Source organism: Alosa alosa, chromosome 1 (genome assembly GCF_017589495.1).
Source record: "Alosa alosa isolate M-15738 ecotype Scorff River chromosome 1, AALO_Geno_1.1, whole genome shotgun sequence".
In the NCBI taxonomy this organism is placed as follows: Eukaryota; Metazoa; Chordata; class Actinopteri; order Clupeiformes; family Clupeidae; genus Alosa; species Alosa alosa.
Genome location: NC_063189.1, coordinates 33,257,483 through 33,285,476, shown reverse-complemented (window position 1 = coordinate 33,285,476; position 27,994 = coordinate 33,257,483). Strand labels below are relative to the sequence as shown.

The window sequence follows — 27,994 nt, the reverse complement described above, 5'->3', positions numbered from 1 at the left end:
GTCTGGCGCGGAGACGAGGGTGGGGGTGGCTTCACTGAGATCATGTTATGGGGCCGGAAGAGGGCCTGGCCGTCCTGCACTCGGCAGAGCTGGCTGGGGGAGTGGGCAGAGCTGCCGGCCAGCACAACAGATGGACGCAGAGAGAGACAAGTGCTTCCAGGTCTGCAGGGCATTTCACATCAGAACACACACAAAAACACACACACACACACACACGGAAGCCACAGCAGTACCAGTAACACTTGAATCAGGATGGCCAACTGGAGTGAGTTTCAAAACAAAAAGAATTGCATGCTGTACATATACTAATATTCAGTTTTACATGGTGCATGAACCCTGTGTGTGTGTGCGTGCGTGCGTGCGTGCGTGCGTGCGCCCTCTCCGAGGCTGGGTGAGTGTGAGATCGAGGCAGGCCTCCTCCCTCATGTAATCTGCCGTAGAAGTGGGCCATATCTAATCAGGCTTCTCTGAATAATTAATAGTGAGCAATACAAGGAGCCTCATCCCAGCCATGCCAGGAGAAGGCGAGTGCAGGCGCCAGCTTCTTCCTCCTTTCTATCGCTCACGCGCACGGCCCATCCATCTCCCCCCTAAACACACAGCATCAGGCCTGATGCCTCCGCAGCACTGACCGATGGCTCCGCCGCTTCGGCCAGGCCAGAGATCTCAGTGGCCATGTTTCCCCTCAGCCATTACCCAGCAGCCCCACTGCATGTCATCAGCCTGCGCTCGGTGGCTCAGCTCTGATTAATGATGATGGCTGCCCGGAGCAGGGGCGCAGGGAGCGCTGGGATGGCCGCTGGCTGCTGCCCACCGCGCGCCACAGGCGGAGGGGGGATGCCCATGAGCTGCTGACTGGTGACCTTCAGGTGGGCACAGGCTGTAGAGTGGCGAACGGGGTGGCACCGGTGGAAATGCCACGCTGTCAGGTGCCAGCGGCCGTGCTAAGTACACCGGCGGTCAGCACCTGAGCTGGCCACTAATTAAGGACAGTGTCCAGACTGCTACATGGGCAGACAGGGACACACACAACACACACAACACACACACACAAACACAAACACACACACACATACACTCATTTCTCTGCCTCACCTCTCTTTAAAGACACGCTAGAGAACATTTCTTAGCGGGACAAGCAAGCGTACAGACACAAAGTCACAGTGCTCCTGTGACCTTTCTGATGGTGGCTAAAAATAGTGTGAATTTCCATCCGAATTCATGTTACAGTGAGCAATGAATTATTTATCATCCCATTCCAGCAGCCTGGCTTGTTTTCTGGAGGCTGTGTATTAAGCAGGAAAGACTTCAAAGCATCCAAATGCAGACATGGTATTGACATGATAACGTCTGAACATAGCTCCTGAAGGAAACTCCACACTTGTACATTATGTCCAATGCGATTTTATTTCACTTTACTGTAATTATTAAATGACCATTTTTCCATGACTTTGAGGCGGTCAACCGTGCATCTCACCAGTCAGACTGAGAGCTTGCGATCTGTAGATCACCTACAGTGATGCGACGGGAAATGGGGCGCTGACTGGTTGCCTAGGCCTTTATTATTAACTCATTGACAGAGCTATCCAGCTGTATACAGCTTGGCCGGTGTGAGGGACAGTAGTGTGGCTGGTCACTACCACATCAATTGTGCACTGCCCACCTTCATTTCCCCTGAGGGGCTGCTGCTGTCACCCAGCTTTGACTCTTTTATTCTCTCTCTCTCTCTCTCTCTCTCTCTCTCTCTCTCTGGTGTGAGTGCCAGGAGGCTGCTTGTCTGCTCCTGAGCTCACCTCTGGCTGAGGCTCCATCAGACAGCTTCATTAGCCCTGTCGCCTCTGTCAGCTCTGCCTGCTCTCTCTGCTGACCAGGGACCCAGCGCGGTGCTCCAGGCCCCGAGGCCGCCGCCACACAGCCAATCAGCCCTGCCAGGCCTCACATCCTCGTCCAACAGCTGTTTAGCCCATGCCATGCCTGCACACGCTAGCAGCCAGGGGGCTCCGCATAGCCAATCTGATTCTGAAACATTACGCGTTCTTGGAGCATTACACTGGAGACGCACTCAGCTCTTTCAGCCATACAGCGGAGTGGCACGCACATTCACATCACGCAACGGCCGAGAGCGGCCACACCGCCTGCAAGCTCCCGCTTGGCTATTCCGGTGTGGCCAGCGGGGGTCGGGCACAGCAGTGAACCCGCCGGTGCCACGGCGGCCCGCTCCGAGAGTGCAGGCTATCGTTATGAAATCTGCTCCAGTGGGCACGCATGCCACTGCGCTGCACTTTTCAAAGCCGCTCTGGTCAGCCGCTTTCATCTTCCCAAATCAGCACGCAGGATCAAACCGGACAGGGCTCAGGCTTATGTCAGCAAGCAGCTCAATCAAAGCAAGACAGACACATCCACAACCCTCCACTCACAGCCCAGAAAAAAAAAATATCTGTTATGGCCTACTGTATCAGAGTTCAGGGAAAGTTCACTGGCTAGATCTTTTTTGTTGTTTATCTCTTTGTAGGCCGTGTGGAGCTGGTGCTGGATGCAGCACTCCCTCTTCCTATCCTCACACGGCCTCCATCTCTCTCTTCCTCTCCTCACACAGCCTCTCTCTCTCTCTCTCTCTTCATCCGTCTCTCTTGGGGCGAGAGGCAGCAGTGACACCACAGGAGTGCTCCAGCTCCTCTTCAGCGTGTGGCACAGCATTCTCAAAACACACCGTCCCCAGAGGCTCCTCCCCTCACCATACCTCTACGCACCAACACCGCACGCTCTCACACACACACACACACATACGCTTCTCTCACACTCTATTGTTCTACAGACCACGCTTTAGAACACACTGTGATCTAGACAGAAAACCTTTTTAAAGCAACAGACAGACACTGATTTTGAGGTGTTGTCTTCCTCTATTCTTTTACGCATACTAGCCATTCCTCCCGTTCCTTTCCAAATGTAATTTCCTCTTCCCATCTCCTCATACATACACATTCTCTTGTTCTCAAAACCCCATTACGTGCTCCTACTTCTCAGTATCCTAGTCTATATTTTAGCTCCAGCCCAGCTTTGAATCCAACAATGAGCAACTACGCAGTACAGTTATATGGATCAAAAGAATTCTGCTCCCTGGTCTGATAAACCACAAGGCTTCCTTTAAAAGCCCCAGTCCCATGGTTCCAAGTGACTAGTCAAACCGCTCTTCCTTCTCCTTTAGAATGACACGCTGTGTAATGACACTCTTCCTTGCAGACTGTGCCACATGTCTGTCGACACTGAGCTGACATTGTAGAGGATCCTCTGCAGTCTGCTGGGAGTTGGGCGACTTGATTGGAAGTCTGGGAGCGGCGTGGCGCTCAGCCCTGGAGAGCAGAGGAGCAGCCACCCCACACCCCTCCACGCGGAGCCGAGCTGTGCCTGAGGGGAGTTCACCGGAGCAGGGGCCCTCCCGGTGCTGCCAGCTCTGCCGGGGTCACGGGGCTGGAGCTGAGGGCGCTAATCATTCCCAATTACAGATTCCTTTTTAATTATGAATTATGCATGAATTTTTAATTAATCTAATGTTCCCAGCTCTTTTTTTAAGCGCTCAGAGATCTCAATCTAATTACTCTGCATTAAGTGAAGGGGAGCAGGCGGCCCCAGCTAAGACCTTATGGGCCGACCCCTCAGCTGACCTCTTCACATCAATCTCCGCTTCAGTGCGGCACCGACGCGAGACATGGGCACACGCTGGGTAAAGTTAAGTGTGAGGGACATCACTTGACAACATCCCATCCATACCTCAAGAATGTGCCCCGTGGCACGTGCCCTTGCCATCTTGGCATCAGTTCTGTGGTCATGCAAGTGCTAGCTGGCTAAAGCTTACAACCACATGCTGGAGATGGGCTTTTGTTCATGTTTTAGGAGAGGAAAGGGCTAAGCGCCCGAGAGCCAGTGTCCTACCTGAGAGCTTCATGAGCAGGTCAGTGGCCGTCTTAGTGGTGATGTCGGGGCTGAAGAGGGAGGCGGCGGGGCTGGCCTTGAGTCCGGGCAGCTCCAGGGAGCTGGTGCTGCTGGCGGGCCGCTCCCGGCCCAGGCTGAACGGCGACAGCACAGACACGTCGCGCTCCTGGGGCTCCTCTTTGATTTGGATGTGGTTGGAGCTCTCGCCAGGTGACGCCCTCAGACGGCCGTCCATGTGTGGCAGAGGAGAGGGGGACGCCTCAGTGTCAGTGGCCATCGCAATGTCCCCACAACCACTAGCATCGCCCGCCAATGACCCCTCGCCTTCCTCGTTGTCGGTGACCTGCTCCTCTTTGACCTTGACGTCTGGCCGGGGGAAGTGTTGGTGACAGCGCATGTGTAGCTTCAGGCTGAAATGACGCGAGGAGGTGAATGGACAGAGGTCACACTGGAAGGTCTCCCCTCGGTCTTGGTGTTGGTGAACCTGCAGATGGACAACAGCACATGTTCCCTTTTTAGCTCATCATTCATCCAGTAATTAACAATATCACATGTCAAAGGGATATTATATTCAATTATTAAAGGGATATATATTTAGTATTTTTTTTATCTTCTACTGTGTCTATTGTGCAGTGGAGTTTTTTATATTTATATACTTACATTACTTTTTCTGCTGTAAGTGCATGTTGTGTGTGATGTCTGCAGACCTACTGAGACCTTGAATTTCCCCTTGGGGATCAATAATTAATGTATATGTGTGTGTGTGTGTGTGTGTGTGTGTGTGTGTGTGTGTGTGTGTGTGTGTATGTATCTATCTATCAGAACTTGAGTGAGACCGTCACTTGCTTCATTCAATATATCCAAGAGCTTTGCTCCGTTATGTCATTAACTGCATGGAACATACACTGCAAACTGTAAAGATGTAGCATAGATGGGCATAATCAGCAACACACACCATGTTGATTGTTTCTAAGTAGAACCAAATACCATTACCATTAGGAGACGTCAATCAACCATGTTATGCCATCTTAAAACTACATGAATGTAAATGTCACTTTGATGATTTAGAAGCGGCTTCTGTCTTCTGTGATTAATGGCATCCTTAGATTCCATAACTTAAACCATCAGCTGTGTGCTCACTAGTCTGTTGGCAAAAGTGGTTTCAGAAAACACCATTACAGGAAACTGGACTGAGCTGACCGTTTAGCCACTGAGTCTGCATATGGGTGTCCTTGGTGACCGCGGGCAGGTGGCGCCCAGAGGTAGGCCGACCTACTCACCTTCATGTGGGACTTGAGATTGTCTTTGCGAGCGCAGCGGAAGGGACAGAGGGGGCACTGGTGGCTCTTCAAGCCGGTGTGGATCACCATGTGTCTCTTCCAGTAGCTCTTGCGCTTGATGACCAGGCCACACACTGGGCACTGGAACGGCTTCCCGCCCTCCTCTGGGGACCCTGAGAAGAGGCAGAAAAGGTTGGCTTACCTGAGGACGCACAAGTGCACACTTACTCTCTCTCTCTTAAATCAGCACCACAGATTTCAGCACTGGGGCTATTTTACACCAGTGGTTGTTAAACTGGGGGTCGGGACCCCTAGGGGGGGTCGCCAAAAATAATGGAGGGGTCGCAAAATGATTTGCAGTGTGGATTAAGGACATTTTTCTCAAGGTTTTTAGTCAAAGGCTGCCATTGACATAATGTCTTTGGTGTTGACATAGCCTACCTATGAGAGAAGATATTTTCTGTCTTTGCTTCCAATGCCCATCTCGCAACATTTTGAAACCAAATTCTGCCGGTTAGAGAGAAGGGGGTCGTGACACTTGACCCATGTTTTTGGGGGGGTTGCCAGACAAAAAGTTTAAGAACCACTGTATACACCATGTGCAGGTGTTCCCCTAAAGTCACAAACATGAACCTTGTTTGGCCAGTTGAACTCCAAAAGTCTCTGACTATTGCCTTCCACATCTCTCAGTGACTCATGTCTTTCAGTGTCTCCATATCACTAGGTCTCTTGGCTTCAGAAATGGAGCTGTTGTCAAAACACTTCATTACCCCAATCAATGCCCAAAGATGGCCTCTGCCGAAAGAGCCCAAACTGAAGGATGTTTTAGTGAGCCCATTATTGTTGTTGGCTCCATATCCTGTGTCCATTAGAGCATAATTGGTCTGATTAGGAGCTGGCATGATTGCATTACAGATTCTACGAGGGGACTGTCAGGGATAGCTTCATAAGTATTCCAGTCTTGTCTGCTGAAAAACATCTGGTAATCAGTGTTTGGTGAAATTACCACGCTCAGGCATTCATTGACCTGGGGTGTAAAACTTCGAGACTGCCTATTTGCAACAATAAAACCACCATCTGTGGCCCAACCTCTCCTCCATGAGGGGATGGCTGGTGAAAATGGAACGGGGGTGGTGGTGGTGGGGGGGGGTCTGAAGGTCTTTTCTGGTCGGCAGGAAGAGGGTGTGTGGTAGGAGCAGGTTTCAATGGTGTGCTCCTGATTACGTTCTAGCGAAAGCACACAGAGTGATATAAATGAGAGAGTAGGAACGGTTGGTCATTTCCTACCACCATCACCAACCAACCCACAAACACAAAATTAATCTCCGGCATTAGAAATGACAAGTGTGATCCTTTTCAATAAAGCTCCTAAATAGAACCTTTCAACCCTATGAGGGTGTAGAAAGCGCAAGAACACACTATGCCCAGATGAGGAGATGGGAAAACGGAGTCATATATGAGACATGATGATGCTGTTACAAAACCTTACCTAGCTATGTTTTATAAATGCAGGAAAGGATTGCAGCCATGTGTGGCTTAAAAATTGGCCTGACCTCTCTTCAGTTGCTGAACCAGTCTAGTACTCATCTGCTGCCTTATATATGCTGAGTGGAAATTCTAGTGGGCCCGTCAGGCTCCGAGTGTGACCTAAATTCTGTGGGATTGTGCTGAGACGGGCTCCTGCTCCAGCAGCGAGGAGCACATGGTCCGCACCAAGCCTGCGTGTCCGCAGGGGAAACACACAGCCGTGTGTGTCTGGGGAGCAGGCCGGCCCCTCAGACCCTCCCCCGCTGGGCCTCCAGACCTTTCCCAGGCTGCAGGGCCAACTCTGAGCAGAGCTGCAGGTCTGTTACAGCAGCACACACACACACACACAGCCCTGCAGGAAGGCATGGCACACCTCCGCCTCTCCGCTGCCATTTTACAGCAGCACACTGGGGCCGAGGGCCAAGCGCTGCAAAATGACAATGAACTGTACAGTTTCAAATTACTGTCCGTTTGTCGACGTGTGAAATGAGCAATTATTTTCACTTGTACCCATTGTTATGATTCCAGCTTGGTGTGAAGTGTCTGGCGCCCACCACTGAAGGATGTGTGTGGCTCCAGCTGTGTGGCCCGCGACCTTCAGAGGCCCGCGACCTTCAGAGGGGATTCTGTACAACACAAACTACTGTCCCTTTTTCTAGACCCACTGCTCTTTGGGAAGACTCAGCTAATTGTTTTGTTTTAATGAGGACTTAATTCTTGAGAGGATATTTCAGATAGATTTGATCTTGTTTTTATCAGATCAAAAATGAATGAGATCACTTCCCTATTTAATATATGCTTGAGCATAAGAAAAAGACGTTCACTTTCTTTTTTTGTTGGAAAAGGCACAACCTTAAAACGTCCTTTGCCTACTCAACCCTGGAAACAAGGTCCTCTGCATGGGGCCACTGACATAAAAAAGCCTTTGTTAAGTGGAACACCACTTTAAAGTCACAGACCTTTTGTGTTTTCAGAGGAGGGAATCATTAAGCAGAGTTTTCTTTTATTTTTTTACATTTTTAAGTCTCCCTTTTAATACATTAACCAATGGAAAGATGGTCACCGTGCTTTCTCTGGGTCAAATGTATACAGTAGCATTATTTCACTTGAATTTCACAAAGCCACAGAACACCAACACCACTGTTACCTGCTTGACTGCTGGACTTGGTTCTGCCCTTTGGGGTGGGGGGAAGCAGCAGGTCCATGCTCTGAGTGGACGTGGGGGTTTTCTGATTCCTGTCCACCAGGGGCTTCACGTCGTCTGTGGAGCCCGGACCCAGATTAGTGTCCTTCTTGTCGGCCAGTAGGTTGCCTGCTGCTCGTGCCGCCACCTCCTTCAGGAGGGCAGCCGACGAGGTCATGGACACGAGCGAGAGGAAGGAGCTGGCAGGGCTCTGGTGCTCCGCTGCCGCCAAGCTGCTCTGCTGCTGCTGCTGCTGCTGCTGCTGCTGGCTGCGCTCGGACACCTTCTTGGAGAGCGCCGCTAGCGTGGAGCTGGCCGACTGTGGGCTAAAGGGGGAGGTGAAGGCATCGAAACGCACCACGTCATCCGAGCCGCGCGTGCCTAGCGGTGGCATAGAGGTGGAGGAGGTCACTGAGGAGGAGGAGGAGGAGGAAGAGGAAGAGGAGGAGGAGGAGACGGAGGAGGCCGAAGCCACGGCAGCGCTCTTGTCTTGCAGCACAGCGTTGGCCGCTGCCTTCAGCTTCTGGATGGCCGAGTCCGGAGACAGGCTGCTGCCGCTGGCTCCAGAGCATCCGGACGGTGGTGGCCACTTGTCGGCCATGCCCACCCAGACAAAGCCACTGTTGGTGGCCACGTTGTTGCCACTGGTGCCGTTGCTGGGGCTGAAGGGATCACCGGTGGACTCCTGCTTGACGGTGACAGGCACAGGTGAAGCAGAGGCGGAGGCAGAGTTGGCACTGTTTCCGCTGCTGTTGGCCAGGCGACGGGCGAGGGCGCTGAGCTGCTGGGCGTGGTGGGACGACGGCGAGAGCGTCAGGCCAACGGGAGGCGAGTCGGACGCTCCTCTGGCCGCCGCGCCTCCCGCGCCTATGCGCCCCAACAGCGCTCCTTCCTCCAGCTTGAGGGAGCCAGACTCCAGGAGGCGCCGCAGGTTGCTGCTAAGCGGCTTGCCCAGCGCATGGGCAGTGGCGTCCCCGTAAAGCGAGGACACCACCGAGGAGAGGGAGTCCTGCGCGTTCAACACGGCCCCGTCCAGCCCCAGCAGCTCCAGAGAGGCACGCTGAATAGGCGTGGAGCAGCCGAGCGAGCCCTCGGACGCTGGGGTGTCCGCCAGCTCAGGCCTCGCTGGACCACTGCCTGCATCGGGGGAGACGCGTAGCTCATCGGGCCGCACATCACCATAGGACGAATCCGAAGGTGTGTCCGAGGCGTTCCCGAACCAGCCATCATCCTCGGCAGCACCACCCTCAGGCCCCCCCTCTGAGACAGAGTCCACATCTGCGGAAGGAGACAGGAGACATGTTTAGCACACACTAGCATTACAAACCCCTCTGCACCATCCTCCAGCAGCACCAGCAGCCCCATCCACTGTGCCAGTTGTGTCAAATACATGACCATGGAAAGGCTGCGAGTGTACAATTTGCTTCATTTTTTTCCTCACATAACAGTTTGGACTGACTGCTGAGCTCTTATTCTGCATGCTCTGTACCCTCAATATTCAGTTCATATGTTCTGATGTAAAAAAAACACTCAAAGTCAGCCTACATTACCAACTAAAGAAAAATGCATTTGCAATAGCTAAATTTGTTTGCCTCAATTTATTTATAAAAAGCTAATCTAGTCTTCCTACAAATGTTGGCTTCACATTGGGTACAATGGCTTAATGTAAAAGCAATATTCTTAGGAAAAATTTGACACAAATAAATAATGAATTTCGGGGTTTATGGGAAAATCAGTGGCTTCCCTTCAGCGAGGCACTGCACGGTAAAATAACTTGCTTTTCATTCTTTTTTTAAACCATTTTCCCCCTCACAGGGTCTAAAGGAGTCTAGTAAAGGGGTTACCATGGTGACGGGTCCTTCTGGGAGGCTAGACAGCAAAGATTAGGGTAATAGAGGTTACAGAACTAGATTAATATTCATGAGCGGACAGATACCACCAGGGAGCCAATAAGGATAGGGTTAAGGTCACCAAGGGTCATTAATATACACTTCATGTATCAATATTCATAAGCAAAACATTACAGCTTGCCAGACAAGGGCGAACAAAAGAAAAAGTGAATCTTCCTGATACATATTAACAAACCACCACAGAAACATGTTAGAAAGCTACAAGTCTGTATAAGGGGGCCACAGCCAAACCAGCATTCTTTCTTTTCTCTTCCTGACTTTAGACCACATTTCTGACCACATCAGTTGATCTATAATTGCATGCATATGTACACCTATCCTCACACTGCATTACCAACAAAGACAATCTGCAGATGAGACATAAACACAACAACATCAGAGTGGCATCAGAGTCCAGGAACTTGAATATAATGTCTTGAAACTCATTTTGGTGGGCTCCCCTCCCTCACTCAAACACATCAAGGCTGGCCTTACACTGATGACCCCAGCATAAGCCTGGTGCGCTGCACTCTGTTTACAGGGAAAAGAAAAGCCGTTGCCCAGCAACGCCACCCCTGCGACCCGCAGGGATCATTACAGTCAGTGCACATCTGGCCGGCACTGACTGTGTGTGTGTGTGTGTGTGTGTAAGGGGTGGTGGGTCTGTAACCGAAGTGACCCTATCCAACAGTACACCCCTGATACTGACAGAGACATACTTCATCATCCTTTCCTCCTCCCTCACACACACACACACACACACACACACACACACACACACACACACACACACACACACACACACACACACAGTGCAAAACTATGTCTGCTGATGCTTGTGAGAGTTGGTCAGAAAAGAAGAAAAGAACATCTGACGGTACACATTAGTTTCTAAGACTGTGACTGTGATGCAGGACAGATCCACTGCCATGTGATGAAACTCAGCAACCATCTGAGCCCGACTAAATTTCATATTGAACGCAGACTTGCACTTACTGCAAATCACCTGGGCACCACAGCAAACTACAGCAGCCATGAGCTACACTCATGTGACAAGCGTAAACCCTGCCTCTATAATGACTCTAATGCTGTTAGCAGGAACATGGCTGGATTGTTGACCCGAACTACTGCGCACACACACACACACACACACACACACACAGTGCCTGGCCACGCAAGGCTAGGCTAGGCTAAGCTACGCCTTGCCACTCTGAGCTCCCTGACCATGGCGTGGAGGCTTGACTCTGGACTAGAAGCTCTGTGGGCGGGCTGACATTTCCCAAGGTCATGGCTCGACCACATTTCCGCCAGGCTTTGTCTGAGACAGACAACCCCCCTGGCTCCTGACACACTCTCTCTTCTCTCTCTCTCTATCACACACACACACACACACACACACACATACACACACACACACTTTAGCCTTTCTCAGACACCACAAAAACATACATAATGTGCTGGCGCTGACACATTCATAACTCACTTTCATATTGTTCTATGTGAATAGAAAATCACAGACTTTATGACAAAAACAAACCTGAAACTCCAGCTGGTTCACAATGGCTAATGGAACATGGAACGCAGTAGAAACAGTCCACTGCTGAATGAGCAATGATAAGTGATGGGACTGTGCTTATACTGTACGTGTGTGTGTGTGACTAACAGGGTTGTACTGAACTGGTTCGGCATTCCCTCCAGTGCCAAAGGCTGCGCTACAGATCTACAGAGCTACAGATCTACAGAGCTACAGATCTACAGAGTTACAGATCTACAGAGATACAGAGGGGCTGTTCAAACGGTATGACTGATATGCGGTGCGGTACTGTACAGCGGAGCTGGTGTTCAGCTGAGGGTAGCCCCGCAGGCTACAACCAATCACATCTGACCCTGACTGTGAGATCAGAGATAAAGATTAATTTAGTTTTACAATTAAGATGGTCTTAATAGAGGAATAGACGTGATTAGCCTAGGAAGAAAAATCCAACTGACTGATCAAAAAATACAAATATATGCTATAAGCTTACACATTACAACACCATCCTATACAACAATAGTGCTGCTCCTAAGAGTTCTCTAACGTTACTATGCATTGATCCTTGTGTGTTGGGAGATCTGGATGCGTTAAATTGCTTATATCTGTTAAATCTGTTTGTAAAGTGTCTATGTCAGTTTTGAAATTAGCACTTTCTCCAGCAAGCAGTACTTTATGGGCAGTTGTGCTAAAGTTCGCTTGCTAACATAACTATAAATAATATTTTAGCATTGTTTTGGTCATACAGTCTATGGTTTCTGTGGTGATCGACGCAGACACAGGCGACACCGAACTTCGAAACCACACACCCCCTAGCGTTATGGCGGTGAAATGCACCGCGATGCAAAGCAACCCGACACAGAACGATAAAAGGGTCACAACGCCGTAGGAGTGACGGCGTAGCTACGCCGTGGAGTTGATGTAGAAGCATGTAACAGCCTTAAGAGTTTACATTACTATGCATTGATCCTTGTGTGTTGAGATTTGGATGTGTTAAATAGCTTGTAATTTGGTGCCAGCATAACCACACTAATTTCAGCTTTATTTGACTAACGGGGCCAGCATATCCGCACTAATTTCAGCTTTATTTGGCTAACAGGGCCAGCATTTCCACACTAATTTCAGCTCTCAGTTGTCCATCAGGGGACACGCAGAAGATGGCCAGAGGGGGAGGATAAGGAGTAGCTGGGTTCCTTTGGTAGGTCAGCAGCCTCATGACTTGCGTGAGGTTGCCCACCAACACACTGCAGTTATTCTGCGACTTAGTCAGGCATAAAAATCAGCCCAGCTGACCCCAGGGTCACGACGAGGGCACTGGAGAGGAGAGGAGAGGAGAGGAGAGGCAGGCAGGGAGGAAGGGAGGGAGGGGGGGAGAGAGAGAGAGAGAGAGAGAGGCGGGCGGGCGGGCTGGCTGGCGGGCTGGCTGCTTCAGCAGAGTGCTAGAGAGAGCAGCCAGGCCATTAGTCGATTAAGCCTGGGCGGGGCCATCAATATTCCCCTGATGCCAATGGAGCAGAGACAGGCACTCCAGCGACAGCAGCCACAGAAACGGGCAGAAATGCAGCTCAACTGCAGCCTCAACCCCAATGCTATACAAAAGGACTTCCCCAGTACACCATTACAGTACACTTACTAAATCACATTCACAGATGAAATGGCAGCCCAGGGTATAACGACCGATGCCTCTTTTAAATTATTACAAAATACGGAACAATAACTGCACATGAGCACCTAGCGGACCTGCTCCAGCCTCCTGAGTGAGGCAGTGCGATGCGGAGCGGAGCAGGGAGAGGTGGATACTGGCCGCTGGGGGGCTTGCACGGACGCTGTCAGCGAGGCGGTCGCAGCACCGCAGGCAGATAAGGAGCGGTGGCGGTAATTAAGTGTCCGGCTGGGCCCTGCCGGGGGTTGCCATGGCCGCGGGCGATGCTAATGAGCCAGCCTGCCGGTCATTGAGCGCCTTATTAGCGGTGCGGACGGCAATATGGTGAGATGCGGTGCTCGGGCCGCTCTGTGAGCTCTGGCGTCACTGTTGACTAACGGAGCGCCAGAGGGGGGGGGGGGGGGTGTAATTCCGTTAATTGGGACACTCTCAGGATCGCCCAGCCTGTCCGGCTGATGGCTGTGGAGGAACGGGGGAAAGGTGGGAACTGCAGGGTTCTCACAGCAACGGAAACGGATGGATGTGGATTTTATATTGTTCCTCATATCAAATCATTAAGACCTTTTTAGTACTATAACTCCAACATCATTGAGGTCTTGACTAAAATGAGATGTGTCCATTTTTCCCATGGGGTTTACGATTACTTTTCTCCTCACAATCTCCTTAAAACCCAATGGTCATATTTATCTCAATCCACAGGACCATCAATCCCAAGCTTTTAAACTCCCTGGCACCATCTCACAGCACAGACAGAGGCCTTGGATGGGCCATATTTCTCCCACAGCGAGACTACCCTCTCAGCATGGCCCTTTGCTATATATAATGGCGGGAGATGTCGTGGTGAAATGTACTACATATTACCATCTGTGTATTTTGGGCTTGGCCTCGGCAGACTGTGGGCACTTTGGGCAGCGAGCCAGAGGTGAAACAGGAAGGAGAAGTGTTCTTGGAAGAGAATGAGACGGCTTCGGCCCCCAGACCTCTGAAATTCCTCTCCGCAGATGGAGCGACCTTTTTCTGCTCTCGCGTTTATTTTTCCCCTTCCATTTTTAGACCAACGAGAGAAAAAAAGCAGGACCAAGAACACTCATAATCTCAGATGTGTCATCAAAGAGCACAGCGACTACAGCATGAGTGAGACACACGGTTTCCATATTCTACCATGTGAAGATCCGTCTACTGAATGCTTATCCCAACAATACCAACAGCAACATCATCCACATAAACATATTCATGTCGACACCTATGTATGCATTGCAAAATTCCCCTTAGTCTCTTCCCTTCTCTTCCAATTAGACGACACTAACGCCACACAATACAAATCATCATTGCTGTGTGACAAGCTTGTTTTAAGAGGTAATGGCATGAAATCAGTAGCACACAGTAAGACAACAGGAAGTAGATATAAGTGTAGCTAGAGGCAAGCAGAGCAAAGGGACGGGATGCTGAGGTGGGTTACAGTGGGTGCTATGACGCTAATGCCACCATGCGTTCACACCAGCGCTGCCCACTCAGCCAGACATGGTACATGGTGTGCCACAATCTGAGGCACCAGGGGAGCTTTTTCTCTCTCTCTCTCTCTCTCTCTCTCACTCACTCTTTCTGATTTTCTCACATTGCCTCGCACACTCTGTCTCTCTTCTCTCTCGGCTCCCCTCCTCTCTCTCCTGCAACTGTAAATCACACTCGTCCCACTAGCGCAGCCCAAGATGCAGCCAAGCTTGACTACCCAGCCACCCAGAGAGAGAAAGACGGGCAGGGACAGGGGGAGATAGAGAGAATGGGGTGGGGGTGGAGGGGGGAGGGGGGGGCTGTTGCTTAGTGTGAGAGGAGGGACAAAAAAGATGGCTTTTTTATAGCAGCATTGGTGTGACAGCAGCTTGGCCACGGAGCCCGCGGCAGTGCCTGCTTGGATTCGAGCCTGTCACTCAAGACAGGGACACTAATCAGGATTGGTCCCGGTTTCTTCCCCAGGAACAGAAGGGGGGTGGGGGTGGGGGGGCAGCTTGCAGCCATTAAAAAAAAGGTTGGTGGGGGAGAGAGAATTGTAAGCCCGGCAGGGGAGGCTGCCCTCATTTACATGCAGGGCCATGAGAGGCCAAGAGCTGATTCCTTTTCCAATCTCCATGTTAAACGCTGGCCAGGGCAGCCCACGCTCAGCCAGCCATTGTTCAGCCACGCTGCTCTGTGTCACCACGATACCCATCTCAGCTTTCAAAAAGTAAAAGAAGAGACAACACCGCCAGATAATGATGACCTTATCTACGCACACACCTAAAAAAGACTGTCATTTGGTACAGTGGGCTTATGTTGGTCAACCTTGTTGTTTTTCCGTGGCATTCATCATATTTCTTTTTTACATTCAGCCAGCCAGTCATTTTCATTTATCACAATTAGGTTTGTCTCATTCAGAGACACTCCCGCGAGATTTCACTGTTCACTGGAAGAGAAATGATTACTATGACAACCATCTCTGTGACTTGCTGGGTGAGGGGGCAGTTTGGAGCAGTCAGACATTTTGTGATGACCTCATCTTAGGGTTTTGAGGGGTCACCAAGGCCTGCCCCTCACACAGCAGCTCTGAGTTAAGGCGGCCAGAGCCCACTCACTGAACCGAAAAGTCCACGTCAAAATGACTTACGAGGGCGAGGGAGGCAGCCAGAGGAGGATGGGCTGACTGCAGCAGACCCTTACTACACTCTAGTCTGGTTTGCATGCCAAATGGGGCTTTTAAATGGTTTTTCAGAAAGGATTTGCACTAATCTGAAAAACCTTATGGAAGAAGTGCAAATACATCTGCCACTGACCAAATCCTGGAACGTGCAGAAATAATGACACAACAACCTGAGCCAACATGGTCCCCTCTACAAATGGTCTCTTCCAGAGCAAACCAAAACAGACACGTCAATCACTGAGCTGAACATCAACATTCAAACAATAATACATATCACAACCTTTGAAATCACCACTGAATACATAAACAACCAGATAGATGCTGCTACAGTATGTACCCAAAGAATTCAATGCATCCCTACAATGTTCCCATAAGCATGGAAAATGTCCATCAGTGAAGAGGAGCCTGTGAAGAGCCCCTCACCTCCCCCAAACACTAGTAGCTAAGCTGCCTACACTCACCTACATTTGAAGCCTGTATGTCAGCCCACTGCACCACTGAGAAATCGCTTTCACAAAGATGTCACAAATACAACTTGGCCCTTGTAGACCAGCCAAACCCTCCTCTGGTTATACATCCGTTCCCCTGAAAGCTGCCAATAGCTTAATAAAATGCTACTCTATATGAATGCCTTATGTCTTAATATAAACATAACATATTCTGCCAGTCATTAGTGTTACCTCATTAGTGTCCCTGCTTGTTGCCCTTCTATGTTCATAAACACTGTGGGTACTTTCTTGACCAGGGGTTAAGTTAAGCTTGGATAAGTGAGCGCTCAAAAGCGCTAGATGGTCTGGCAATCCAGGGCATCTTTGTTGATCTGCACAAGGGAGCGAGCTAGGATGTGAGCAGTAATGACTGTATATCCATGAAGATAACAGGCTCTTAGAAATGGTGCCCAATTTGGCACTCTGCAGTAAATTCATGCACATCCTGGTCCACAGAAAATCCAAAAGACAGGTTTTAATCGTATGCCTCTTCTTCTCCACACACTTTCTCAGCAGTTTCAAAGAGACCCTTAATTTCATGCTACAGATAGGCATGAGCTGTAGTGCGCTGTTACTCAAGAACAACTGCCCCAAAGACAAGCCTCCATCCTCACAGTGGAGTAAGTGGGGCTGCTTCAAGTCTCTCCTCAGTCATTTCCATCTTCCCTTTGAAGTCTGTGAGGCAAGCGCGTGCACACACACACACACACACACACACACAGAATGTGAGTGAGAGAGAGAGAGAGTGTGAGTGAGAGAGAGAGAGAGTGTGTGAGTGAGAGAGAGAGAGAGAGAGAGCTGGCTAATAAATCACACCCGTGTTTAGTGAGGCCCGTCTGGCTCTGGCACAGCCTGATGGCTCCGACTCCCTCTGACTCCGCAGCTCAGTCCCCCTATGAGCGCCGTTGCCATTGCATCCGCGGGCGTGTGAAAGGCCTGTCCTGGAGGGGCTGGATGCACTTGTGTGGTACAACAACAGAGAAAGCGCCTCAAGCTCTCGAGCTGCTACTAACCCCCGCCATTCCCCCATCCTACTGCACTCCACCAGTCTCCCCAGCTGAACCAGCGAGCTGTTCCTTGTGAACGGCTGCCAGCAGAATGCCTGCTACTCCTGCGAGAGGGTTATTACTCAGTGTAGGGGCTCGGCTGTAGCCAAAGGGCTGCTCTCTGTGCTGTAGATCTCCATGTTGTGACTTGTCAACATGCGGAAAATCGTTACTGCGCCCAGGCACTATTCCACATGGGCATTGACTGAGATGGGCTGGTTGAAGGGCTGTGTTTAGATTTCTTTTTGGAGATGTTTTTAGCCTTTCCTTGACTGTAGGTGTGCATCCACTGGCAATCAGTAATTCCCTGGCATCTTTTCAAACTGATAAAAAAAAAAAAATCAGGTATACTGTGGTTTTAGTTGATTAGTTAATGAGAGAAAGCCAAGAAAACAAATACAATGTACCGTCACCCAGATATGGCAAAGAATTGAAAGTTGATTCCATTTAAAGAGAAAATATGTTATACATGTGTGTCTTAGGAAAACCTAATTTGACCCTCATATATGCAAAGAGCTTCAGTGTGTAGGCCTACTGGCTTTTGACAGGTCAACCTTTTTGTTAGATTAGCGTTTTGTAATTACTGCCAACAGTGAAGCCATGCTGTCAGCGTGAGACTGGGGATCACAAGACCACCCACTCTGCACAACAGGTCCAACTCTGGTACCACATAAAACTTAAACATCTTTCAGTTCTATGACCATGTGTAAGAGTCGAAACCTGAAAAGAAGAAACTCTGTGTGGTTGACTTAACAGGCCCAACTCTGACATCTGACAGTTGTCGAACACCTGAGCTTCCACGGTGTTCTTCATAAGTATGACATTCAGCATCATTATACGCTTGACCTCCAGTGAGCAGACCCCATGTCTGATCAGGCCGGTTGGGGCATGGAGGGGGTCCTGTTGGGAAGAGGTTTGCTTTTTGGCACTTATTCCCAACACTACGGGATGCCAAGGGCGAAATGGAAACCTCCCCTCATTTTCCTTTCCCCTTAATCCAATGTTTTCAAGCCCTGGCCCAGCCAAGGTCATTATAATCATAGTGGAGTGGAAGGATGCCAGTGACCTACCATTACGGTAAGGTACGGGAAGAGAAAGAAAGGGAGGGAGGGAGAGGGGAGAGGGAGAGAGCTTCTCCATTCAGCCCCACTAGTGTTTAGAGGTGGAGTGTGGGGGGCAGATGCAGTATCCATATACAGTTTGAAAATGCATCCCTCCATTTCAAATGCAGATAACCTCACATCCGTCTGAAAGAAAATGTCTTCTCTCCCAGAGGAGGACATTTTAGCTGATGGCAAAGGTCAGAGCTTAACCTTCACTGTAATAAAAGACTCTGTGGCTCCTCAAAATGGCGACTGTCCACAAAAACAAAGAATGCGATGGGTGGGAAATTGGTGAGGCAGGGGACTGGAGAAAAATGTGGCAAGACCCTAACCTCGAATCACCTCAAGGACGAGAGAAAAACCTACACAAACACCTCCATGACGTTCAGCTTCCAAATTCAACCACTTCCTGAACACCTGTGCCAGATGAATGTCTAAACTTTTACTGCAGCACAGAACTGGGATTTTTTTTAATAGTTCAATTGGAAACGAACAACCAAATTATCAAATCATTTTGGGTATATGGGTATATCAAATCATTTTGGGTGTATGTCAGCAGTAGGGGTGTAACGGTACACAAAAATCACGGTTCGGTGTGTACCTCGGTTTTGAAGTCACAGTTCGGTTAATTTTCGGTACAGTATGCCTGTAGGTACTGCTAATCTAAAATTCACTGACAATAATTTTGTTGCACGGTGGGAATAGTATTTTGAAAAGGTGTCAAATGTTTTTGATGTTAATTGACTAAACTGACATATGGTCCACTACACTTGTTTGTGTGGAAACTCAAATATGAAACATGGTCCGCAAACAAAAAAGCCTACTGTTGATTACTGTTAAAGACTGTATGTCTTTGTGACATCTGTATTGAACCAAACATCCTGTACCTAAACGGTTCGGTACGAATAAGTGTACCTTTACACCCCTAGTCTGCAGTGGGCTATAGAGTATAAAACAACAAGTAAATAGGGGAGATTCTGTTCAGATTCTATTCAGTCAACAGCTGCTAGGATTCTTTGACTGTTTTTTTCAACAGAAAATTATTTTCTGCAGATGACATGTGACATGTTTTATGTAGATGACAGGATATATTAGAGCCAAATGAAAAATGTACAGAAAATACGTGAATGTATGGCCATAATATCTTTACAATGTGCAAACAAATTATTCAACACCAGTGGGGAGCCAATTATCAATTTAGCATTCTGTACACTTTCTGAACGGAAAAAAAAAATTGCCACAACTAAAATTGCCCATCAACTACATGTCTTACAGGTGTCCTACAGCATGAAAAGCAGTTGGTAAGACAGGTGTGATGTCACACTTCCACAAACCCACCTCCAGAGACCTAACACATGGAGAGAGGAAACAAAATACAAACCCACACCTTTCGGAACAGAATCCAGGGTCACCTACCGCCAGATTGACTTGGAGAGGTTAAGCGCTCACCCCAATATAATTAGGTATGTAGACCTCAAGGCTAGAGCAAACTTAACACCACTGTTTTCCAGTAGCCTAGACCTTATAAGGTTTACTAAACAAAACCCTGGTGTGACTCTCAAAATGTGTGAGTCAGTTAGAACTTAGTTCTTCAAAATGTGTCAAATTAGCCATGGACAAATACGCAATAATCAAAAGATTCAACACTAAGGGAAACGGCCACTTGCACATTGTTTTGTGACAAAATTACATATTATGTCTGGTCAATTTCTTAGTTGACGAGTCTACCTCAGGGATCCTCTAGTGGCCAACATTAGCAATTGCGCCTTCTTATTGCTGAGCTGATAAAAGCACAATCCTCATCCTAGCTACACCGGGTCAACTGAACACAAATGGTGATTTCTGGTTCCACTGGGTGTAGTTTCAAGCGACGAGAACCGTGAGGTGTGTGTCGCACTTCACGTTCACAACGAGGATAAGTGCAATTCGCCTCTGTGCCCGCGTTATTGATCGTAGTCTGTCTGCAATGAATGGCTGCAAAGGGAAGGAAAAACCATGAACTTCAGGTGACCGACCATGGCTTTGACACAGGCAGCCTGCAGACATGAACCCCACTGAACTGGGAGGGGTGGAAGAAAATACCTCAGCTTAAAAAAATCTTTTGACACGCAAAATAACTCGACATATTTAAGAAACCAATGCGTGAACAAATCAAGCAGTCCTTTAACACAACACGTTAGAAAGTTGTATGAATGCGTTTAATAAAGAATTAAGTTGACAAGCTAATAGCACTGAAGCTAGCGAGGCAGGGGCATGGAAGCCCGAGTCTGCCTTGTCTGATCCGCCTGACCCTTCATTTTATTGCGGCCAGAATCTCAGAACCTCCCCTTTCTCTTTCGCGGGCGAGAGACTCCGTCAGACGGACAGATACACGAAAACGCTCCGCTATAAAGGCGTATACAACCAGTACACAAGCAAACTGACCGCAACCTTTTGGCGGAACAGGACCTTTATCGATTATCTACTATTAAAGCCACCGCTACTGCACTCGCTGACTAGCCTCTCATCGCCAACATGGCTGCCTAGCACAGACCTAAAAAAGGAGAAATAACCTACGCCGTGCCTTTGTCTGCTTCACCTCTTTAACCCTAAACTACTGCGCAAAACACACGGAGAACCGTCAAAATCGCACTAATCAAGAAATCGACTTACGTGAAGGCAGGCGCTTAGGTTGCTCCTGCTTCCTCCTTGGCATTTTCCCCCGTTTTATCACATTCTCCTTCTTTTTAGGGGTAAGAAGAAAAAAGGTATTTTTCCATTGAAATTTTTGCGAGAGAGCGTGGTGGCAGGGACTTATCGTGCACCTGGCTGTCCTCGGTTTCAAAGTATTGTTGGGAATAGGGAATAGTGGAGGAGGTGCTGTTGTTGTTGCCGTGTCTTGACTATGGCTGCTCTCTGTGTAAGTGTGTGTCTCTGAGCCCCTAACTAACACTAATGCAGGGATCAAAGGGCAGCAACAGCAGAGCACACACACACACTCCCTCTCTCGCGCGCTCTCTCTCTCTCCCTCTGTCTCACACATACACACTCACATTAGAACTCGCCCGCTAGCTACAGCTAGCGCCAGAGAGAAGGGCAAGCTGCCCCTATATGGTTCTAAGGTAGGCTATATCCAACCAAATGAAATTAAAATGCAAAAAAAAAATATATATATATATATATATATATATATAAATACTGTAAAGTTGGTAGCCTTCTTTTATATAAAAACAAAAATCTACAGGTGCTTAATTTTTGATGACCGTGAAAAACAATTTATAATGCATAGCTTAGGCTACATTAAATGAAAACCTAGGGAGCCATTGTACATTGGCTATCTTTGCATTATAACTTGCAGGTAGAAAGATGCGTTAAAATTGTGAAACGTGATGTAAATCATGTACACTTATTTTTATAATAGGGCTGATTAGTAGACTAATATAAAATGCTAATATGAAGAATAATTCAATATGCACATTTACCTGTGTGGTGCGTGAACATATAGTGGTTACCTACAGGCTGCATTTTAATCATCTTTAGTAGCCTAAATTAATATATAGGCTGATATTAAAACTGCTGTTCCATCTTCGTCTGACAAAATAAAACAGGATGCAAAAGCTTCAAGTCTCAACACAGTAGAACATGAATGTTATCATCTCCTTATTCCATCAATGTCAAAAGGACATCATCCTTGTGTGATCAACAAAAGCCTTTGTTTTGCAGTGTCAGAGCTGGACCCTGAACAGGTTGCTATCAGCAGAGCATGCATGCTGCCCCCCTCTAATATCTAATAGTTGTGGCGCAATTTGTACATACACACACAACCATCTCCACCTATCTCTCTCTAGCTCTTTCTGGTGTTAAAACAACTGTGGAATCCCTTGTCATCTTGCTATGCTTCCTTAGCAGCCACTGGCATGTGTGTTACCGTGGCAATTAGTGGGAGCCCAGATTAGCTCTCTTGGTGGGCTGATGTAGCCTAGAGGTGACTGACACCTAGCCTACTGTACTTCTTTCTCATTACAATATGCTATATCACAATGAATATCTGTGCTGATTTTGCTGTAAAGTCCAGGGATGGGAAAAGGATGACTGCTATGCAATGTGTCTGGGAAGGCTGCTATACAGCTGGAAAAAAAAAACAAGGAAAATTACATGTAGACAGTCTAATACAATTCTATATTATACAATTCTAATGTTTTTGAAATAGCCTGTTTATGTACATTAATTCCAACATATTTTTTACCAGCATGTGTGTATGTGTGTGTGTGTGTAGCATTCTTGTTTTTGTTCAAGTTTAGCTCAGTCACCATGGCGAGGTCACAGTCTGTTCCGTGACCCCAGTGATGCCAGGCTGCTGAGGTAATGCAGCCAAAGAGACAATCTACTGATAGTTGCTATGGTAACAGCAGCATGACCTCACACTTGGTGGCACCTAAAGGTCATCATACAGGCATCAGTTTTTGAAGGGTTCTATCAGCTGGCAAATACTTACAAGTGAAGCTTGTGGTTTATGGGCAATCTGTTTCTGTATTTAGCGTTTATTTTCAAACATTACTCTAACACAACAATATACACTGCTTAAGACAGATCTCTGTATTAGTACTCAGTAATCAATTCAGAATGTACTTGCAGATAAGCATATTCATCTTGCTCCTGTCCTCAAGAGCCACAGGCTCCTTGAGTAGGCCTTACTTACCTTGCTCAATCACCTCCTCTTCCCTAAGCCACTAGACCACAGTCACTGTACTCTGAAACAAAGACTTCTTAAGTCAGTGTCCTACATCCACAACCTCTCCAAACAAAGCCACGTACTGTCAATTCTTGGAGCCTCTTACCCCTTCTATGACAGCATGTCACACTACACCGGTGTTCACTGGCTCTTGCTATGTAATTTGGAGTTAGAGTGACTCGGGCTGTGCAACATCTGTCCCTTCTCTGGCTGTAAGTCTGTGTGATGTACCCAGTGGCTGAGTAGTGGCAGTGTTGCATACAGTATGCCACCTGTCCCAGTTACTCTTTTTGCCTTTCCTATCCTCCACATTCTCTCCCAAATAGGGTAACGAAAGCAGCTGGAGACCCCAAACCCCTCAACCTTTAACCTTCTACAGTCGCAAGAACATTTCTTGGGGAATAAGGATGTGGACTTGTGCAAGTGACCCTTGGTTGAATCACTTGTGTTAAACATTTCCCTGACAATACAGTTTTATATATATTTTCTTACTGTAACACTTCTACCTCTCTGGTGCTTTCACTGAAACATGCATTCACACACACCCGCCATTCAGACACATACAGAGAGAGGGAGAGAGACACAGAGAGAGAGAGAGAGTTTGCACTCTCTTTGCTGTGAGTCTGACAGAGAGAGGGAGAGAGAGAGAGTTCTCACTCTCTTTGCTGTGAGTCTGACAGAAACAGGTGGTCCCTTCACTGCCCTTTGACCTTTAGTTCTAGAGAGGCATTAGAGTGTGGTGTCATAGCTACTTATCTAGAGAATGGACTGCTCCTGGCCATCAAAGTTGTGTTTGCTGTCGTGTTTTGTGTGTGTGTGTGTGTGAGAGAGAGAGAGAGTGTGTGTGTGTTTATGGTGACAAAGCGTAGGCCTACTTTATATACATTACAACACATGGCAAACCTACAAGTCTGTGAATACTAATTGTCACAGTCAAAAAGATTGATAATAATCTGGTAATTTAGATATGCTTTCAGGAGCTGAATCAGGAACTGAATGAAAGGCTATCTACACTTTTTAGGGCCCTTAGTTGTAAAGATGGTGTCTGCCCTTGAAAATTCTGGAATTCAAACAACTCCAGGCAGAGAATTATTAGGTGTTTTCTGGGTTGCATTTAATTACACAGTAAAGCGTTGGGTTGGATCTCGGAAATTTGTATTGATAGTTAAAATTATATTCACCATTGGCCAGACTCCCATACATGGATTAAGCATGGAAAAGCCTTTTTTGCAATGTAGATTTTCACTAACAGGATCTTTTAGTCTAGAACTAGGCTTAATCCATGTACGGAAGCTAGACCTGTTATGTTAAATCACAGTCCAGATCACCTGTAGCTCAATTGGTAGAGCAAGGTAATAACATAAGTCATTGGAGCATATTGATGAACGATATTCTGTATGTATTCTGTCTTATGTATTCTGATAAGTTATGTAATGGGCTTCTACATGTACAATTATGTGTCAAGTTTGTATTTGTTAACACAGGGTTTAGAGAAAATACTACTTATTCATGAAATAGAGCTGAGTATCCCAATATTAATTGAGTATGTTTTCAGTTCAGGTTGATTTAATTGGCCAGACAATGAATAACAACTGTTTTGCTGGACCACTTGAATGTAAGAGAAAAAATAAACATTCTAGAGAATTGAACAAAAATATTGTTTTTACAATTTCAACAGAATGGGAAACATGAAACATATATGAGTTTAAAAAAAATATGATTCTTGTCAGTTTGATGGAATAGTTTTATTTAAGTCTGTCCACACACTGTTTTTAAAATGTCCCAGTTATGGCTGAATAAATTCGGGGGGTCAGAGTCAGACCATTTGAATGTCCCCTGTAACACAAGTCGACAGTACCTTTGTGCAACCCTGTTTCTGTGCTTTGATGGGATTTCAGCCCCTGCTCTGTCTTCCTTTGTTTCTCTCCCTGTCTACACCAGCTCCTCCCCTCCCCCAGCCAACCCTCCAATGGGAGAGTCTTCAGGTGTTGACCTTATCGGGTGGAGGTCAATGCCAGGTCAGGGATCTGTTGCTAGGTTACCATCAGATAAGTGGCGGGAAGCCTGGCTGCTGGGTTGTTCTGTCATTCAGCGGTTGTCATGTAATCTCATTCATTTGCAGACAATTGCCTGGACGTCACAGAAGGTTATCGCTCTCATGCTGTTGTAATGAAACGCATTAAAATATTAAAACTGAAGCTCAAGTCTACAGTTCACTATTTTCCAGATGTGCCAACCATCATGCAAAACGTGACCTTTCTACATCACCTATTGCAGCATGTAATGTGTATGTCTCTGTGAACAACTGCAATGAATGCAAAAAAATAAAACCTATTGAAGGACATTTTAAATATATAATTTAGCTTGCAGCGCATAACAGAGGAACCTGATATTTTGACATAAGTCAAATTGTTTGCCAATTTACTCTTGAGAATGTTTTTTATGGATACACAATGAAGCAAATAAGTGAATTTAAAGTATAATTTAATGTAACAGTGTCAGCTGAATGGGATGCTTGTGTTTCAAATGGACCAAATGACTGCCATCTATCTATTCAAGGTGCACTTCCTGCTTGGCCTCAATATTGTAAATCTGAGCAAATTGTAGCCGTCTATGTAAAGCAGGGACCTTTCAATATGTATGACGTCAAACCAAAGCTGCCTCACATCCATGTTGACCCATCAATGTATAAACATTAAGTTGGTTGTAACTTACAACATGAAGAGCAGAAAAGGGCTTATTCAAGAATCTGAATGGGGTTCAATGAAAGGCATATGATGGAGTCAGCAAATGTGAGCACGATAATGAAATAGGCATGGTGAGGGCAATAGTACAACGTCCCTGTTTTTGATATAGTGGTGCTGGAAACGGAAGCATCACGTGAGTGTTTGTGCATGTCATCACTGCACTCACAGCCTCACCACGGATCCCTTTGGTGACATCAGCTTTCCGCTGTCACACTGACGGTCGGGTTAATAAGAGGTCAAATGATTTGGTCATCAGAGGCCTGGTGAAGCATGACCCCTGGCATAAAGCAGACAGGGTTCTCTATTGGGGTGGGCATTTGGTCTGACTGTTGTATCTGAAGTGCTAATATTGAGCCCTTATGAGATTGGCATGCACTGAAAGGCAAGTTTGAGTTTGCTGGGTTTTTGCCAGCTGACATTCTAGTGAGATACACACACACACATACACACACGCACACACACACTCACAAAGAGAGAGAGAGAGAGAGAAATTGATAGATAGATGGATAAATAGGAAGGGGGTGGCGTAAGGCAGGCATACAGAGCTCACCTCAGGAATGCTGTTGACAGAGAAAGAGAAAGAAAGAGAGAGAGAGGGGGCATCTATAATAGACAGATAAGCCTTATTTTAAAATAATTCTTACACAAATGATGAGGTGTTCTGATCATGCAGTTTAATTTGCACGTTGGACAAAAATGCCAACATCTTTGATCCCAGAATATTATAACTTTATCACTTTGAAGTGATTTTGACTGCACTTCTGTAGCCCACATTAAAGGTGCTCCAAGCGATGTTTGGTAACATCACTTCTGTTGACGTTCAAACAAAACAGAGTTCTAGTTTGCCCCTCCCTATACCCTCCCTCCCGTGCAATTGAAACTTTCCTGAACGCACATCTCGTCGGTGAATGGCTGGAAAAGTTTGTTATGTTTCATGGTCCAGGCTGCACCAGGCTATTTGTGTTGCCATTTTTGGAGCCTGGGCTGTCTACAGAGACCATGGTTTTTTACAGTGTATTTAGGAGACGGGCAGCTAGCGGATGGTGAGGAGATGTTTGCTGTATGTGACAAAAAATGGTTTAGCTTAGAAACTGTATAACATTGCTTAGAGCACCTTTAATATCATGAATATTTTTTTTGGTGAATAAAAAAACAAAGACATGAATTCTATTATCAACCTTAATCATACATTTTTTCTGGAGGAAGTGTTCCCTTCAAGACACAGAAGAGAAGAACAAGAACACATGCTTTGTGTTATCTTCCTCATCAGGTGAGCTGAAAGGGAGCTGAATAATGCCGAGGCAGGTGTGATAGTATGGCTACATGCTACAGGAGAGAGGACAAACTCATCACCAAAGCAAGATGAGCGGCTTTGTCGCAAATGTCACAATGCATATTTATGGCTCTGGCTAAGTGATCCTTTGAATAAGCATCATCCAACATCTAAACCATCTCAGAAACAATAGTCTATGTATTATATGTTTCACTAGCAGTACACTTGTAATACCAGTATGTATGTTTATTTTGCTAATCACATAATATTTAGCAAAGACCTTGGTAGTCATGTCGTAATGTGTCGTAATTTGCAACTTTAGCAAACTAAACAGTTCCAGCTGCCCTGTGATTTGGATCTGCTGTGTAATTGAAGGTGTTCTTCTTTGACTCATGCCACATATTTCCTCCAACTCTCAGGGAAATCAGGCAGGTAGTGTGTGTTTAATCCTGCTTACAGACAAGCATACTGTCAGGCAGAAAATGTGGATGTTAGGCTATGTATTGTTTGAATGAATAGTAGCCTACATTTTGTGTGTGAATTTGGTTTTAAGTGTATTTGTATAGTTAATGCATCTTGTGTTAATGATTGTGGGTCTGTGTGTAATTTCAATGCCATGGTGTGACTGTCCTCGGTGTGTAATGTTTGTGTCAACCCTTGTTGTGTAGCCTGCCTGTGTTCGGGATCCATGAGCCTTTTCCCCATCTGTATCAATCCTCCAACTATGTGGCAATGTTCTTCAAAGCTAAGCTCGGCCTCTGTTGGTATCAGAAGTGGAATAATGTCACCTACCTAGCAGATAAGAAGACCCAACAGGAAGATGGCAGTGCCTGATTGACGTCAAGCACTCAATCATTTACAGTAACTGCAACAGAAGGGAGAGCAGCCACTGGCAACATTCTGGGAACTCTCTTGGGCTATCTGCCATCCTCAAAGGACTTCCTGCCTA

At 47.1% G+C, this 27,994-nt stretch overlaps 1 protein-coding gene across 7 annotated transcripts in view; it reads right to left on the bottom strand.

Annotated features, from left to right (window-relative positions):
- znf827 (zinc finger protein 827) overlaps positions 1–21,312 on the bottom strand; it is a 48,666-nt gene extending 27,354 nt beyond the window's left edge. For all 7 annotated transcript variants that reach the window (XM_048243476.1, XM_048243485.1, XM_048243493.1 and 4 more), the window contains exons 1-4: positions 20,967–21,312; positions 7,885–9,198; positions 5,211–5,383; positions 3,931–4,414 (exon numbers count right to left, since the gene is read on the bottom strand). In XM_048243476.1, the coding sequence (XP_048099433.1) occupies positions 3,931–4,414; positions 5,211–5,383; positions 7,885–9,198; positions 20,967–21,009 (2,014 nt within the window). In that variant the 5' untranslated portion in view covers positions 21,010–21,312. The remainder of the gene's footprint in view (positions 1–3,930; positions 4,415–5,210; positions 5,384–7,884; positions 9,199–20,966) is intronic.
- Between the last annotated feature and the right edge of the window lie 6,682 nt (positions 21,313–27,994).